The 15,137-nt window shown below is 43.5% G+C and overlaps 2 protein-coding genes and 1 long non-coding RNA gene across 4 annotated transcripts in view; 2 read left to right on the plus strand and 1 right to left on the minus strand.

Annotated features, from left to right (window-relative positions):
* The window catches only part of RPL21 (ribosomal protein L21), a 500,216-nt gene that overhangs the window by 66,254 nt on the left and 418,825 nt on the right, over positions 1 to 15,137 (plus strand). The gene's annotated exons all lie outside the window — the stretch shown is intronic.
* On the plus strand, positions 8,933 to 14,023 carry LOC137545595 (uncharacterized). The gene is made up of 3 exons (XR_011026063.1): positions 8,933 to 8,988; positions 10,030 to 10,460; positions 12,975 to 14,023. It is a non-coding gene; the product is annotated as an uncharacterized lncRNA (long non-coding RNA).
* Positions 11,587 to 14,751, minus strand: GPR12 (G protein-coupled receptor 12). 2 transcript variants are annotated; one of them, XM_068266989.1, is made up of 2 exons: positions 14,528 to 14,751; positions 11,587 to 14,024 (listed from the first exon to the last, which is right to left on the minus strand). In XM_068266989.1, the coding sequence occupies exon 2, from the start codon at positions 14,016 to 14,018 to the stop codon at positions 13,032 to 13,034; it is 987 nt and encodes a 328-aa protein (XP_068123090.1). In that variant the 5' UTR covers positions 14,019 to 14,024; positions 14,528 to 14,751; the 3' UTR covers positions 11,587 to 13,031. The 2 variants fall into 2 exon arrangements, with proteins under 2 accessions (XP_068123090.1, XP_068123091.1); XM_068266990.1 differs by having other exon boundaries at positions 11,587 to 14,028.

The raw sequence follows: 15,137 nt of genomic DNA on the forward strand, positions 1-15,137 counted from the left end.
GACACTATCTGCATGGAGTTTGTATCATCTCCCAGATATCCTCTTGCATCATACAGACAGGTTAATTGGCTTCCCCTCTATATTCACCTCTAAATTCACCTTACATCATTGCCCCCTCTACTCGAGATTAGATTATGAGTCCCTCTGAGAAAAATTAAAGGGAATCTAAACAGAGTAATATGGAGGTTTCCTTTTAAACAATACCAGTTGCCTGGCAGCCCTGCTGATCTCTTTGGCTGTGGTATTGTCTGAGGGCTCAAAACCCACTACAGCAATTTTCTGAGCATTTAGGAAGCGATTCAAACCGCTAGCGGTTTCCCTAAACGCTCAGCTGATGTTAATGGATGGGCTAAATTGCACTGGAGCGATTGCGATTACCAAATCGCAAAACGCAGGACATGCAGCATTTTTCGTGTTTAGCGTTAGCGATTAGCGTTTCTGCAATGTAAAGTATATAAACGCCGGCATAATCGCTCATCAAAACCTGCACAGAGCGATTTTGCTAGCGTTTTGAAGTCACTGCACACTAACAAAATTAACATTAATTGAAAGGACCAATCAGAATTAAAAATGCTAATCGCTAATCGCTACACAACCGCTGGCAAATTGAATACACTTTTTAAAATCGCTACTGAAAACGCCCATGAAATCACTTACAAACCGCACATACAAAATACTAGCGATTGCGATTAGCGATAGCGTTTTGTAGTGGGTTCCAGGCCTCAATAACACCAGAAACAAACATGAAGCTAATCCAGTCTGACTTCAGTCAGACCACCTGATCTGCATGCTTGTTCAGGGGCTGTGGCTAAAAGTATTAGAGACACAGGATCAGCAGGAGAGTCAGGCAACTGGTATTATCTCACAAGGAAAAGTCCACATCCTTCTCAGTTTAGGTTCCCTTTAAGGGCCATTTCCACTACTAGCGTTTTGTGATCCGATCCTGATTGCTAGCAGATCACAAAATGTTAGGTACCGCCAAACTAATCGAAACCGCAGTGACCGGTTCCTTCAGTAAGATCCGTTTGCGACACAATTTTTTCCAGAGTGTAGGCACCGTAGCTTTTCAGCTACTTTACTCTGCATAGGCGCACAAGAACACCACATAGCGATCGCAGCACTATGCAATGTCCCCCCCCCCCCCCCATTTGTCAATTCCCCGCTCATTTTTTCCCAATGCAAATCACAAATGCAAAACACACCGCAATTTTGCCATACACACAATGGAACGCAGGGGAATCGCGGCAGTGTAAATTGGAGCTAAACGCGATCGCAGCACAATTGTGATGGTGTTTCCAAATGGAAAAAGGCCCTTTGTGATTTTACTTTTTCCGTTTCTAGGTCAGTAACTCACAAATTATTAAAGGCAAAGGATCAGCATCAGTGGCGTAGCTAAGGAGCTGTGGGCCCCGATGCAAGTTTTACAATGGGCACTCTATACATAACAATTGATACGGTGCACCAAAACCTGCCAATGGCAACTACAGTGTCTGAGGTGCAAGAAGGGTATGGGGAGCAGTTTGTTAATGATTACCACTATTCAAAGTATCTATAGAAGTGATTATTATGAGCACAGGACCAATAGAGAGCTAATACTACAGTTGAGGGAGGGCCCCTCTGGCCCTAGGGCCCCCGATGCGGGTGTTACCTCTGCACCCCCTATTGCTACACCCCTGATCAGCATTACTGCCAGGTACACAGCATATTTTCGAAGAAAGGACTAAAAATGGTGGCCTCCATATCTCCCTATTACAAGATTCCTCCTGCCCCTCCCCAATAAAACAAACTGATTGACCCTTCCCAGGTCCTTCATCCTGAGGAGGCTAGAAAACTGACTACTGTAGGCTTGAACTGTCACTGCACATATAATGCATCTCTATAGTGTGATTACAGCTGAATGGATAGACTGAATCCACCTACATAACATGAAGTACAGCAGGCAGCCAGAAGGCCCTGAGGGAGAGCTTGTTCTGCATTTAAAGCAAAAGTAGAAAATCCCTTTAAAATAATCCTAAATTCCTCTCTGCTGGCTTCTACTGCATTCAAACGCTTAATCTTGCTTCTAAAACTGAAGCTAACACAAACATGGTTGTCAAATCAAAATAAATTCCCACCACACACCAAGTGGTTTTCTGATCTTTTTTGGGGGGACCTGAACTCTTGCACAAGACAAGGAAAACAGAGAGAAACGCCCCCTGCATGTATTTAGAGAGTTTAGCCTGTCTTATCCCCCCCTGATCTGTGACTAAGCACAAGTTGTAATTTGATCTCTCAGCTGTGTCAGCTCAGGAATCTCTGTTGCCTCTGCAGAGCAGCTAATTTGTAAACACAGGATGTTAACCCTATGTCTGCTTCCATGAAAGCACTCTGCAGATTTATTGCAGGATTTGTATCAGTTGTAACAAAGAAATGTTTTTCTTTCAAGATTATTATGCTGCTGCTTATCTTTAAAAGCAAAGAGGAAGTTCTGAGTTCAGGCGGTTTTGGCTTTTTTTCCGGCCGCGTGCGGTTTTTAAAAACGCCCCCCCCATCACGTGGCCAATGAATGTCTATGAGAAGGTACATATCAGCGGGGGTCGTACGCGGTGTGGCTAGCAAAGCGTGCGTGTTCCATCTTTCAGAGCGATTCCGCCTCAATGGAAGGTATAGGAAAATCTGAAAATGTGTACAAAAATACGCAATAAGGCGATTGTGCTCGCTTTTTTAAGAATAAGAACATTGTATTTATTCTTTTCCGGGTCAAAGAGTTCATTTCCTGCCTTGCGTCAGGGAGTGAATTACAAAACCACTTGGAAAAAAACGCTTAGAAAACCGCTAAACACAAAAATAAATCGCACACCCAAGCGCCGGGAATAAAAAAAATATATATGCGTAAAAAACCCACCCATCGCGGACGGACACGTAAACAGAACGCAATATGAACAAGGCCTTAAACCAGATTCTTTAACGTTGAGCTGTACAAGTACCCCAGTTATATGCAATACGAGATCCCCAGTTATGCCGCACAATTCAGCTATAATCATGGATTTAACTGTAGCCATAGCCGCCAGGCGCAGGAAGGATACGTTTCTTCACCTCTAATGATTATGCAAAATATAGGTGCTCGTTTTTTGCACCGTTTCTGAATGTCAAATTTGCAATGGTATTGAACTGGACAGAGATCCCACTTCCCAGCCCAGGATACCAAGGGGCGTGTCAGTTATGATAGGCAATATAATTTAAAAGATACCCAAAGTGACATGTGACATGATGAAATAGAGGAGTGTATGTACAGTGCCGGGCACACAAATAACTATGCTGTGTTCCTTTTTTTCTTTCTCTGCCTGAAAGAGTTAAATATCAGGTATGTAAGTGGCTGACTCAGTCCTGACTACAGTGCGACCCTCACTGATAAGAAATTCCCCTTTTTAACTCTTTCCTGTTCTCAGAAGTCATTTTCTGCTAGGAAAGTGTTTTACAGAATTTCTTATGTGTGTGCTAGGCACTGTACATACACATGTCTATCTCATTATATCACATGTCACTTCGGGTATCCTTTAGGGCTCGTTCCCACTGTTGCGACGCGATTTCGGCCGCATTCCGACGCTTGTAAAAACGCATGCGGATGAGTTTCCGCATGCGTTTTTACCCGCGATTTCGCATGCGATTTCGCATGGCAGGGTGCCATGCGAAATTAACCATGACACTGCCAGGACTAAATAAAATTGAAAAAGGTGCGAAATCGCACGCGAAATCGCGGGTGAAAACGCATGTAACAAACGCATGCGTTTTTACTATTAAATACATTAGCGGCGATTCGCACGGATTCCCGACGCAGGCGAAATCGTTGGCTCTTTTGTGCGTTTTTTTCACGCTGAAAAAAACGCACCTCAACAACGCTACAGTGGAAACAGGCCCATCCACTTGCATTACATGTGCGGATCTGCATGCGTTGGACGCATGCAGATTCGCGATAGTGGGAACGAGCCCTTAATCAGCATGGACTATGGCTACACGCTGCATATTACTCTAATGCTTTAAAGAGAACCCGAGGTGTGTTTAAAGAATGTTATCTGCATACAGAGGCTGGATCTGCCTATACAGCCCAGCCTCTGTTGCTATCCCAAACCCCCCTAAGGTCCCCCTGCACTCTGCAATCTCCCATAAATCACAGCCATGCTGTGAAGCTGTGTTTACATCTGTAGTGTCAGTCTCAGCTGCTCCCCCGCCTCCTGCATAGCTCCGGTCCCTGCCCCCGTCCCTTCCCTCCAATCAGCAGGGAGGGAAGGATGCAGGCAGGGACTGGAGTTCTGCAGGAGGCTGGGAGAGCAGCAGACTGACACTATAGAGATAAACGCAGCCAGCTCTTACAAGCTGTTTGTCAGCAGCGTGGCTGTGATTTATGAGGGATTGCAGAGTGCAGGGGGACCTTAGGGGGGTTTGGGATAGCAACAGAGGCTGGGCTGTATAGGCAGATCCAGCCTCTGTATGCAGATAATATTCTTCAAACCCACCTCGGGTTCTCTTTAAAGTGTAGCCAAGGTGAACTTCGGGTCAAAAAAGATACTTAGCTAAGATGCCTCTGGATCCTGCAGAGGCTAGCCATGCCATCCTCCAGACCACCATTGCCACTCGCGGACCCCCAAAGAAATCCAAAAATTGAAGATCCAGGCCACGTTCCTCCGCACCTACTCAGTAAGCCACACATGGCCATGCTAACGCAAGTGCAGCACAGCCACACTGGTGCATGAAGAGAAGCGTGGCCCGGGTCTTCTGGAGGTCCTGGTGAGCAGCAGTAGGGGCAATGAGGGCACAGAAAGCCTCTGGAGGATCCGCCCCTCTCTTCTTAGGCAAGTATCTTTTTTTGATCCAAGGTTCACCTCGGGTTAACTTTAAAGTGGAATTCCACCTTTGATGACAACTAAGCAGTCAGTCCTTTCACTTCAGCTTTACATGTTGTTAGGATTAATGGCCCATATCATTTCAGGGTGCTTGCCTCATGTATTTAAATTAAAACACTCATCAACTCCACACTGCTTGTAAAAGACTCAGCTAGGACAGTGTTGGAGTTTTCTGCCAGACATTCAGTTTGTGCAGGTGTAGAAAACAAGCAGCAACCGTTCCTGTTCTTTGCAGCTAATTACTCATGGGGAAGGTACCTGGATTGAAAACACACAGAACAGATCCCAGACTAGAAAAGTAATACAACATGGGTTAAAGTCAGGTTTAGGAATGTATAGCTGACTCCAAATTGAAATTGGAAGGTCATTTTTAATAACATCAAATTGCAAAAACAATTCTGCAGCCCTGATACACAATCATAGCAAATTTCTAGCAAGAATGAAATTTTACTTTAAAGACTACTTCCTGTGTAAAATAGAGCGCTTGCAACGTAAGGCTCTCTATTATTGCTGCACAGATCAGCAGGAGGTGGGGTTAACTACGCACCCGCTCGCCCGTAATTCATTAATCACAGAAACTCCGCCCCCTCCATCTGTAAGACCATGTTCTTGAAATCTCCCGAAGCTCAGTGACCACCACTCCGCGGACCGCCCCCCAGCTCGGCAGCCTCGGTTAGCAGGTGAAGGTGGCCACAGAGCTTTGGAAGGCTTTAGATTAACAAAAAAAGTCACTGCGGCTTTGCTGAGGAGGGAGTTTCTGTTATTCATGAATTACGGGGACAGTGGCTGAGTAATTAATCCTACCATTTGCCAACCCTGGCAGCAATAATAGAGAGCCTTATATTGCATGTTCGATATTTTACACTGGAAGTACTCTTTGAAGCAAACCTGAAGTGAAAATAAACGTATGAGATAACGAATTGTATGTGTAGTACAGCATATTATCTCATATTGTTTTCCAGTACAGGAAGAATTTAAAAAAACTTCATTTGTTATCTATGCAAAAGAGCTTCTCTGAGCTATTCGATCCAGTGGGTCCAATACAGTCCTGTTTCTGAAGCACCTAAACAGCCAAGAAACAGTGAGAGACAGCTTTAGATAGGTTTTCCTACAGGAAAGTTCAAAGGGTAATTATTTCTGCTTTGTTTTATAGTTTAAAAGACACTAGTGTGGTTTTAAAACGGCAAATGTGACAGAATGATGCAATGTTATAAAAAAAAAAAAGTTATATAGCTTAAAATCAAAATTTGACACTCGTTTCTTTGCTACAAATGCTCTATTCATTATGTGTACCACACATACAATTAATGATATCATACTTTTTTTGTCACTTCACGTTTGCTTTAAGTGCACAATGACAATGTTGAATTCATTGAATTTACCCAGCCTTGATATAACATAGCATTGCATACATTTACAGATTTTTTTTTGCCTTAACTGGATCTCTGTCAGTCTTACATCATTATTAGTGCATCAGCAATGAAATGCGACATACCACAGAACTAAAAAAAACACAGCATCTTGTATACAACCGTAGCTCTGCAGAATGGTAATACATGCTAGCGTGACACAATGCGGGTCTAACAATCCTGTCAGAATACAGTACAACTGACATACAGCGCATAGAGTCTGTCATGAGGAAGATCGTCGTCGGGGTAAAAGTCCCAGTTTGCTTATTTGGTCCCATTGTGACAGCTAAGTATGGAAGTAAAAGGCTTGCCGTTTAAAAGAATCCTTTGTTTTTGTTTTGTTTTTTTTGGAAGGCTCAGATAAAAAAAGGACACTTTAACCAGAAAGTATTAAACCAACATGCATTCACCAATATAGCATCACTTAACCCCCCACAAGATGATCGCTCGATGGGTTCAAATCAAAGCACAGCTGACTTGTACATGTTATATTTCCAGCATGGAAACGGTTATTAGAGCACACACCTTATTGCGTCACCACTTCTATTTTCACACCACAATTCCAATTACCACCTCGGAAATGAGCCACGCTGTGCAGGTGTATTTTTAATCCCTGGCGCCCTCACACAGATGTACATTTATCTCCAGGAAGTCATAGCCCCCCCCCCATTAGTGACTTTATTGCAACAGATTCCCTGGGTCTTTATACCTTCATCGGCATTTTTCAATGCCCCTATGTCTTCTATATCACACTGCCCTGTTTTTCAATTGAAAGATTTGACACCTGTCAGTATGACCTGATATTCAAAGGTTAATGCCCAAGGTATCGCTGTTCAGTTGACAAACAGTACTGGAATATAACGAGGGTGGAACCAAAGAGGCGTAGCTACACGTGTCACAATCAGTCGCACGTTGAAGAAGGACCTGCAGTTGATGGTTGTCTGTGAGATGGAAGTGGATTGTTTGGGCACCTCATGGTCCCCGCACAGCACCAAGAGAACTCAAGTATTGTTAGTTTTGTAGATTAGGATGGTTGGTGTTTTGGGATTTAGGTTTTTGGAGAATGTAAAGGTGAGGTTTTCAGTTAGGATTAGGGAGAAGCATCAGGTAAGGTTAAAATTAGCAATAGTTAGCCAGCTGAGTCTGTCCAAAGGTACTGCCTCAGCCTGTAAAGCATGAGGTCACAGGTTCGACTCCTGGGTCAGAAAAAAAAATTAGCAGTAGTTCAGATGATAGCTGATTAGAGAACTTAGATTAGGGTTAGATGAAAGGCTTGGGTGAAGGTTAGGGTTTCATTAGTGTAAGGGTTAAAGGGAACCGGTAGCAAGACAGATATTCAGGCTGTCATCTTTATAGCCTTTTAAAAATGCTGTTTTCCTGAACAATATGCTGATTCGCTGCCTCTGAATCATTCAAATTGTGTAAGTATATCAGGTAAATCAAGGCAAATCAGACTTCATCATCTGCCTTCATATTTTTCTCACTACAGGTTCCTTTCATAGCACCTATCTACCTTTGTTTGTTTAAAGGAACACTATTGCAAAAATGTGCAAAATGTAAAAGGCACGTGTATTAGTAGTACATTTCTCCCAGAGTAAAATGCACTATAAATTACTTTTTTTCTTATGTTCCAGTCATTTCCAATAGGCAGTAGAAATATGACAGATCTGACAGATTTTGAACTAATCCATCTCCTACCGGGGAATTCTCAGGTATTCAGTTTTTTTCAAAAGCACCTCCTGGATGGCAGTAGCCCACTCCAACTGCCAGAATAGTGTGCACAGGAGGAGACTGGCTTTCCAGCACTATTATAAAAGTCCTTTTCAGGGATTGCTTAAAGGACAACTGAAGAGAGAGGTATATGGAGGCTGCCATGTTTATTTCCTTTTAAGCAATACCAGTTGCCTGGCAGCTCTGCAGATCCACTGCCTCTAATACTATTAGCCATAGCCCCTGAACAAGCATGCAGCAGATCAGGTGTTTCTGACTTTAAAGTCAGATCTGACAAGACTAGCTGCATGCTTGTTTCTGGTGTTATTCAGATATTACAGCAGAGAAATAGACCAGCAGGGCTGCCAGGCAACTGGTATTGATTAAAAGGAAATAAATATGGCAGCCTCCGTATACCTCTTACTTCAGTTCCCCTTTAAGAAAAGAATAAAGAAAATATTGAAAATCCCCTATGAGGAGATATGCTAGTCCAGATCCAGTTCTCTCGTGTGACCTCTATGTATAGAATGTGTATAGAATCACTACACAGGGAAAAACAAAATATAAAGAGCATTTTACTCTGGGACAAATGCACTCCTAAAACATACATGTGTTACATTTTACACATTTTCACGAAAGCTGTCCCTCCCCCCACTCCAAAATATACTTGCCCCTCCCCAACCCAAAACCAGCCGTACTTAATTAAAATAAATAGTTTTAATAAAATCTGCTAAATACCTTAATTCAAATGGAAACACTCTCTTGTTTAGAGCCAGACTCCAAGAATTGTGCTTCCCACACTTCTTCCACTCACTGGCCACGCCTCTTCCCACCCACTGATTCCTAGAGAAGATGTGTAGCCATGCCCCCTCTGTCATCCTGATTGGGAGATGTGGTGAGCAGCAGCTTGGCCACACACCCCAATTAAACTGAAGAAACCAGGAAGCAGCAGCAGTCACATGATCACCACTGCTGTCCTAACATTTCAGGTACTTAGCAAATGTTTTAACCCTTATCTCTCTAAAGCATGACTAAAGGCAGTGGGGGGATGACTAAAGGCAGCGGTGGTGGTGGTGGGGGGGGGGGGGGGGGTGACTAAAGGCAGTATGTGTGTGTGTGGGGGGGGGTGTTATTCATAAAAAAGATGTGAGCATGTATAGGGGTTTTAAGATTATGCACCAGGTGCAGGCAATGCCTATAGTAAGGAGTTAAAGAGGAGCTCTGGAATCCTATAATATTATATAGGCGACACCTGGGTGGCCTGTGACACAAGCAATGTAAGTGTGGCATACATAACACGTCTGTTATGTTACCCACTGCCTGCTCCCATCAAGTTTACCAGGGTTTAGTGAATATACACCACAGTTGTTCGATACCAGTGTTCTCCCCAGGCTCTTTTAGCCGGGTGCTCCACCCGGCTAGATTTGGTGACCACCCGGCTGTCATCGGCTCGCCTCCTCACATCCTCCTATGCTGTAAGCAGAGTTACCCTGCATTTTCATCTCAACCCACCTGGCTACTTTTTCATGCCACCCAGCTGGAAAAAAATTCTGGGGAGAACATTGGATACCTTAAAATTGTTTTTAAAGCATACCTGTAGTGTTAAAAAAAATACCTCGGTAGAGGGAAACCTCCGGATGGTCCACTCCAGAGGCCTCCCCTGGTCCTCCTACCCCACTCCTGTGCTGCGACCCTCCAAACAAGATTCAACATGAAAGCAGAAGATTGTTTTTGGCCTCACACCCCTTCATGTATGCGGGTGGCCGCACTATGGAGGCATAACATTTAGCCGGCGCAGTAGCATGGGGCCACTGCTGCCTGTTTTTTTTCTCTATGCTACTGTGCAGGCGAAACCCCACTTGTGCCTGTGCAGTGCTATTGCATTTGTACACAGTGGGGAGCGCAGCCACAAAAATAATGCAGGCAGCAGAGGGGTCGTGGAGGCTTCCGCTACTGAGGTAAGTATCAGACTTTTTTTTTTTTTAAGTTACTGGTGTACTTTAAATACTTTGTTTGCATTATCATTCTAGGCCCACTCTTGGCAGAGGAGCTAATGGAAAGGGTATATGCTGCCTCGTGTACCAACTGGCTGTTGAATTCAGAACTACACTTCCCATCATCCCTCATGATGACTGAGAGCTGCTAATACCACTGCGAGCTCTGAATTTTGATGGCTGACCTCAGTTTGTTATTCTGCTGACCATCAGGTGACAAGGGGAGGAGTAGCTAACTCCTGTTGTCATTTCAACACAGGAAGTGATGCCATACAGATTCCTAGGCAACAACTGCAGGAAAATGCAAGAAAACAAAACAAGCAATGATATCGTCATTCAATGTACACATGGGTACCACCTGCATTTGTTTTACATTCTATCCAGAGTTCCTCTTTAAGATTACTGGTAGGCAGAAGAGAGGAAATATTAATTATATCGAGAGGGCAAGGGTCAAGATTAATGTGAGGGTAAGTGGAGGATAATGGTGGGTAAGGTATTTAATATTTTACCTTGACATATTGCGCCAGGAGACCAGCTCCAGAAATGATGAAGGCGCCTACAGATGACCACATATGGAAAGACCGTGTACATGACCAATTTTATATCAGCTCCCTTGTGTTTATAGTCTGTGAACAACCACCTGCATTTTTTTTACATTCTATCCAGAGTTCCTCTTTAAGATTGCTGTTACGCATAAGAGAGGAAATGTTAATGATATGGAGCGGTCAATGGGCAAGGTTAATGTTAGGGTAAGTGGAGGTGGTGGGTAGGGTATTCATATTTTACCCTGATATCTTGCGCCAGGAGACCAGTTCCAGAAATGACGGAGGTGCCTACAGATGACCACATATGGAAAGACATCGTTCCAAAACATGACCAATTTTATATCAGCTCCCCTGTGTTTATAGTCTGTGAACAACGATAGCAAAAGAGTGACTTTAGCTCTGCAAGTAATCAGCCGAGGTGGATAATCTTGTCTAATTTCCTATTCAGAGATGAACAGCATCTCGGGATGGTAAGGGGAGACCAGCCAACATGCACTGAATAATAGATGTGCATGTAAGGTGAACAGAGGACTGTTCAGCTGTGAAGGATCACATCCAGCATGTACAGTCGGTACATCGGCTGACCTACATGGTAGAAGATAGCCATGTCATTCTGAAATCATGCAAAGCTAACCTTGGAGACCTGTGTGGTCAGGTCAGGTGAGTCCCAGATCTTCCTCAGAAAATTTGTGGTCACTATCACATGTAGCCAAGGATTTATAGGACGAGGTAAACGATGGTGCGTTTGCATGCTGTGATTTTAATGATGGTCCTCGTTTCTCTGCACTCAGCTGAAAAAAGAAACATGGTGCAGGGAGTAGAAATTACATTCTCTCAGCCACATCGGATAGAAGGAACCAGTCAAGAAAAAGCTAAACGGCGTTTTCTGAAAAGGCTCCCTCCACCCGACGTGTGACAGAGGATTGTAATTTCAACCACTCCTGTCGGAGCTGATGTCGTTTTCACAGCTCAATGAGAGGAAGCCATGGTGCAGTTCAGAATAACGAAAGTTGCTACATGCTAGAGAGACCATCTAGTCTCGCCCTCAAACTGCTTTTACTTAATTGTTCAAAACACACGACCCCGTAAGTCCATCCCATGTAAAAGTCCTTCTCCTTGGTTAGTATTGCTATTTTTCCTTCAATGCTCTCCAGCAATTTCACAACTGCTTTTATACACAGACATAGAAAACAAAATGACCTTTTTTTCTCCTTTTTTGGATGGTCAATGTAAAAAAAAAAAAAAATATGGGAAGATATTTTTATATAATGTATTTGTGCTATTCTTATTTTGGCATTCATTATTTAAAAAAAATAAATAATCTATAGAACAAAATTTACACTTGACACAAACATTGAAAAGTGCCTGCTTGTATATACACTAGAGACTGGTATTACATCATACTAGTCCTGGACCTTTCATGTCTGACCTAAATGATATATTGACAGCAGTAGTATAGCACTGGTGTTTAGTGAAAGCCCTCCAGTGTCCATAATGTACTTTATTACTTCAGCTGAATGTCATGAGGACCAGAGGGCCAACACTAGGAAGCCACTATTTTGTCATAGTTACAAAACAGTAAAGCAAATAGGTTATTTAACAAAATCGGGCCTTACGTAGTAAAAGTGTTTGACATTGCCCATAGCAACCAGACTCCAGTTTCAATTTTTCTAGTGCAGAGAAGACATTAAATGGAAGCATTGGACTGGTTGACATGGACAACACCTAGTACAGCCACTAGGTTGATTCACTATAGTCAAGGCTCAATTTCCCTTTGCAGAACCTTCAGCAAGGCCATAATTAAGGTCTTTGAAGCTAGACTCTCGGAATACTTCATCATTTTACATTATGGACAAACCATAGTCTAGAAGGCAACATCATCACGTACGTAAGAGGACTGCTGCAGTTTTGTAGACCTCAGGGTTCAGGTGGATAATATCTCACGAGTGGAGATCTTGAGAAATGTACAAAGGCAGCGTTTGGTTTCTCCTCACAGAAAGTGCGGAAAGTCTAAACATCAGTTTTAGATGAGGTTGACCTTCGAGGCCCATTTACATCTAGTGTAAAGATCAGTTATGCATTATAAACCAGATCAAACTCATTTCAGCTTCTATCAGGGAGATCTGTATAGACTATTTAAAGCTGATTTCTGTTTGGTTGCCCAGGGTTACAGCATGCCACAACAGCCCAGATGTTGTTAAAGAACCTATACTGAATCATTTTCACATAACCTGAGTAAAATAACATTTTATATTAGCTCTTTTTTATGATATTCTAAATAGATATTGCACAACAGCGCTCTTGACTTTATAAATACATTGAACTCCATTTATGAAATGGATTGATCATGTTAATGCCATGTCCCAATATTATCGAGCATGTCGATTCCTCAGTAGATTGCAATTGTAAAGATTTTTTTTTTTTGCATGTTTACAGCAAACACTCCACCTGTTGGAAGGAAACACCAGCTTTCGCGTGAATATATTTATGCAATCAAACATCACTTGGAGATCTGGCTCTCTGAGAGACGCTAGGTGGGATACATCCACAGCAAATCAGCCACAACGCTTTCTGGATTTCCTGGTTCCGGAAGGCGTAAATAACGGGATTGATGACAGAGTTGTAAGTGGCCGGAAGCAGCGTGGCGTAGGTGTAGATGGAAGGATAGGTGTAGTCTGCTATTAAAGAATACAGGGTGAAAGGCATCCAGCAGGCGGCAAACGTCCCAAGGATGATGGCCAAGGTGGAGACCCCTTTACGAGTGGTGACGTAGTGAGACGTAGCCAGGAAATGGTGCTGCAAGGCGATCTGATGAGCATGCCTCATTACGATTTTGCAGATCTGAATGTACAACTGCAGCATGAGTGCAAACATGAGCAAAAAAGAAACGGAAAGGGCTGCGGTATTGTTTTTCGTCAGCGGTCGGATAATGCTACACGTTGACTCATCCTTAAGGCAATTCCAGCCCATGATGGGCAAAAGTCCCACGCACGTTGACACTCCCCACAGGAAAATAAGCATGACGTAGGTAAATGTAGTTGTCCTCTCCGAGTTGTACGTCAAGGCATAGTAAAGCGACAAGTAACGGTCAACGGTGATCGCCAGCAAGCTGCATACTGAGGCACAAAACGAGGCAGCAATCAGTCCCACCGTGACAAGCTTGGCAACCTCTGATTGAAGGAGATAGGCGAAAATAAAATTGACGATGAGTCCGATCCCTGCCAAGAGATCTGCCAGTGCCAAGCTGCCAATGAGGAGGAACATAGGAGCTCTCAGGCTTGGGTTATGGAAGATGATGAGGACCACTATAGCATTCTCACATGAAATAAGGGTTCCTGATGTACAGAGGACAATATCCCATGGGTTTACTATGAGCTCAGGAATCAGGGAGGAGTCTGCAGTGGATATATTCTCTGGAGAACTGGCATCTATACGATCCTGAGGCAGCCAGCTTATATTAACCTTCGTATCTTCATTCATTTTAACCTTCCTCAATAAAAAGACAGGGGCTTTAATACACCACTGTAGCAGCTTGAGAATTGTAACATGCAAGCAATTCACAAGGATGCCAACAAACTGGACACACATGAATGCAATAGAGCAAAATAAAAAGCACACTGCAAAATCAAAAATGATAATGAAATACACAAATAAATGAAGGTAATCATGATGCATCAGTGAGGACAACATAAAAAAGCATGGTAGGCAAAATGTCTCATGCTCAAGAGGCTAAAATAATCCCAATAATCAGAGAAGGACCTCAAACATCTGCTGTGAGGTTAATAATGAATCACTGGGGAGAACGCAAAATAATACCCCGAAATGAGTACAGCGAATATGAGAATGATCATTGTTAATTTAAAAAGGGCAGCAAATGGTATAAAACTGTGCAAATGAGAGACACAGGAATGGAGCATGCATAAGACCCCTGAATAATGGAGGGGGTGGAGAAGGAGAAGAGTACAATGAGAAATTCAGAATGTAGTCACCTTGAGATCTTGTCGCCTGAACACTGGCCGATGCTGTCTTATGGTCCTGAGACAGAGGAGGTCTCCTCGTGCCCCTGCATCCTCTCGTCCTGTAGGGCGATGGATGAGCACGCTGGGGCTTCCTGCAGGCAGGGGACTGCAGGTGGGAGTGCGGTGGGGGTCGCACTGTCAGATGAAGCTGCGCGCCGGGCGCTCATAGCGGGGACAGCGGCTGCTGCTGGCTGCCTGCAAGAGGCAGAAAGGAAGAAGCGCGGGCGCGGGGCTACAAGCGCGCCCTCGGATTGCGCGATCCCGCTCGCAGCGCGTGCCCGCGGGTCCACTGCAGTGTGTGCTGGAGAGGCAAATTGCAGATGGTACATATTTGTATTTATTTTAGGAAATTATTTAGTAGAGAATAATATGGCAACTTTCATGTCATGATTACTAAAATACATGGCTTTATGTTTTTAAAAATTATCATTTTTATCATCATACAGTGATATATCGCTGAAAGCCTAGTACACACTGTCAATTCTGATTGGCCAATCACTGACCAATTTTACCACCCCGTGCAGTATGAGGGTACACAGATATTGAATACAATGAGCATTGTTTAGGTAAATTCTCACAC

This window comes from Hyperolius riggenbachi, chromosome 2 (genome assembly GCF_040937935.1).
Source record: "Hyperolius riggenbachi isolate aHypRig1 chromosome 2, aHypRig1.pri, whole genome shotgun sequence".
In the NCBI taxonomy this organism is placed as follows: Eukaryota; Metazoa; Chordata; class Amphibia; order Anura; family Hyperoliidae; genus Hyperolius; species Hyperolius riggenbachi.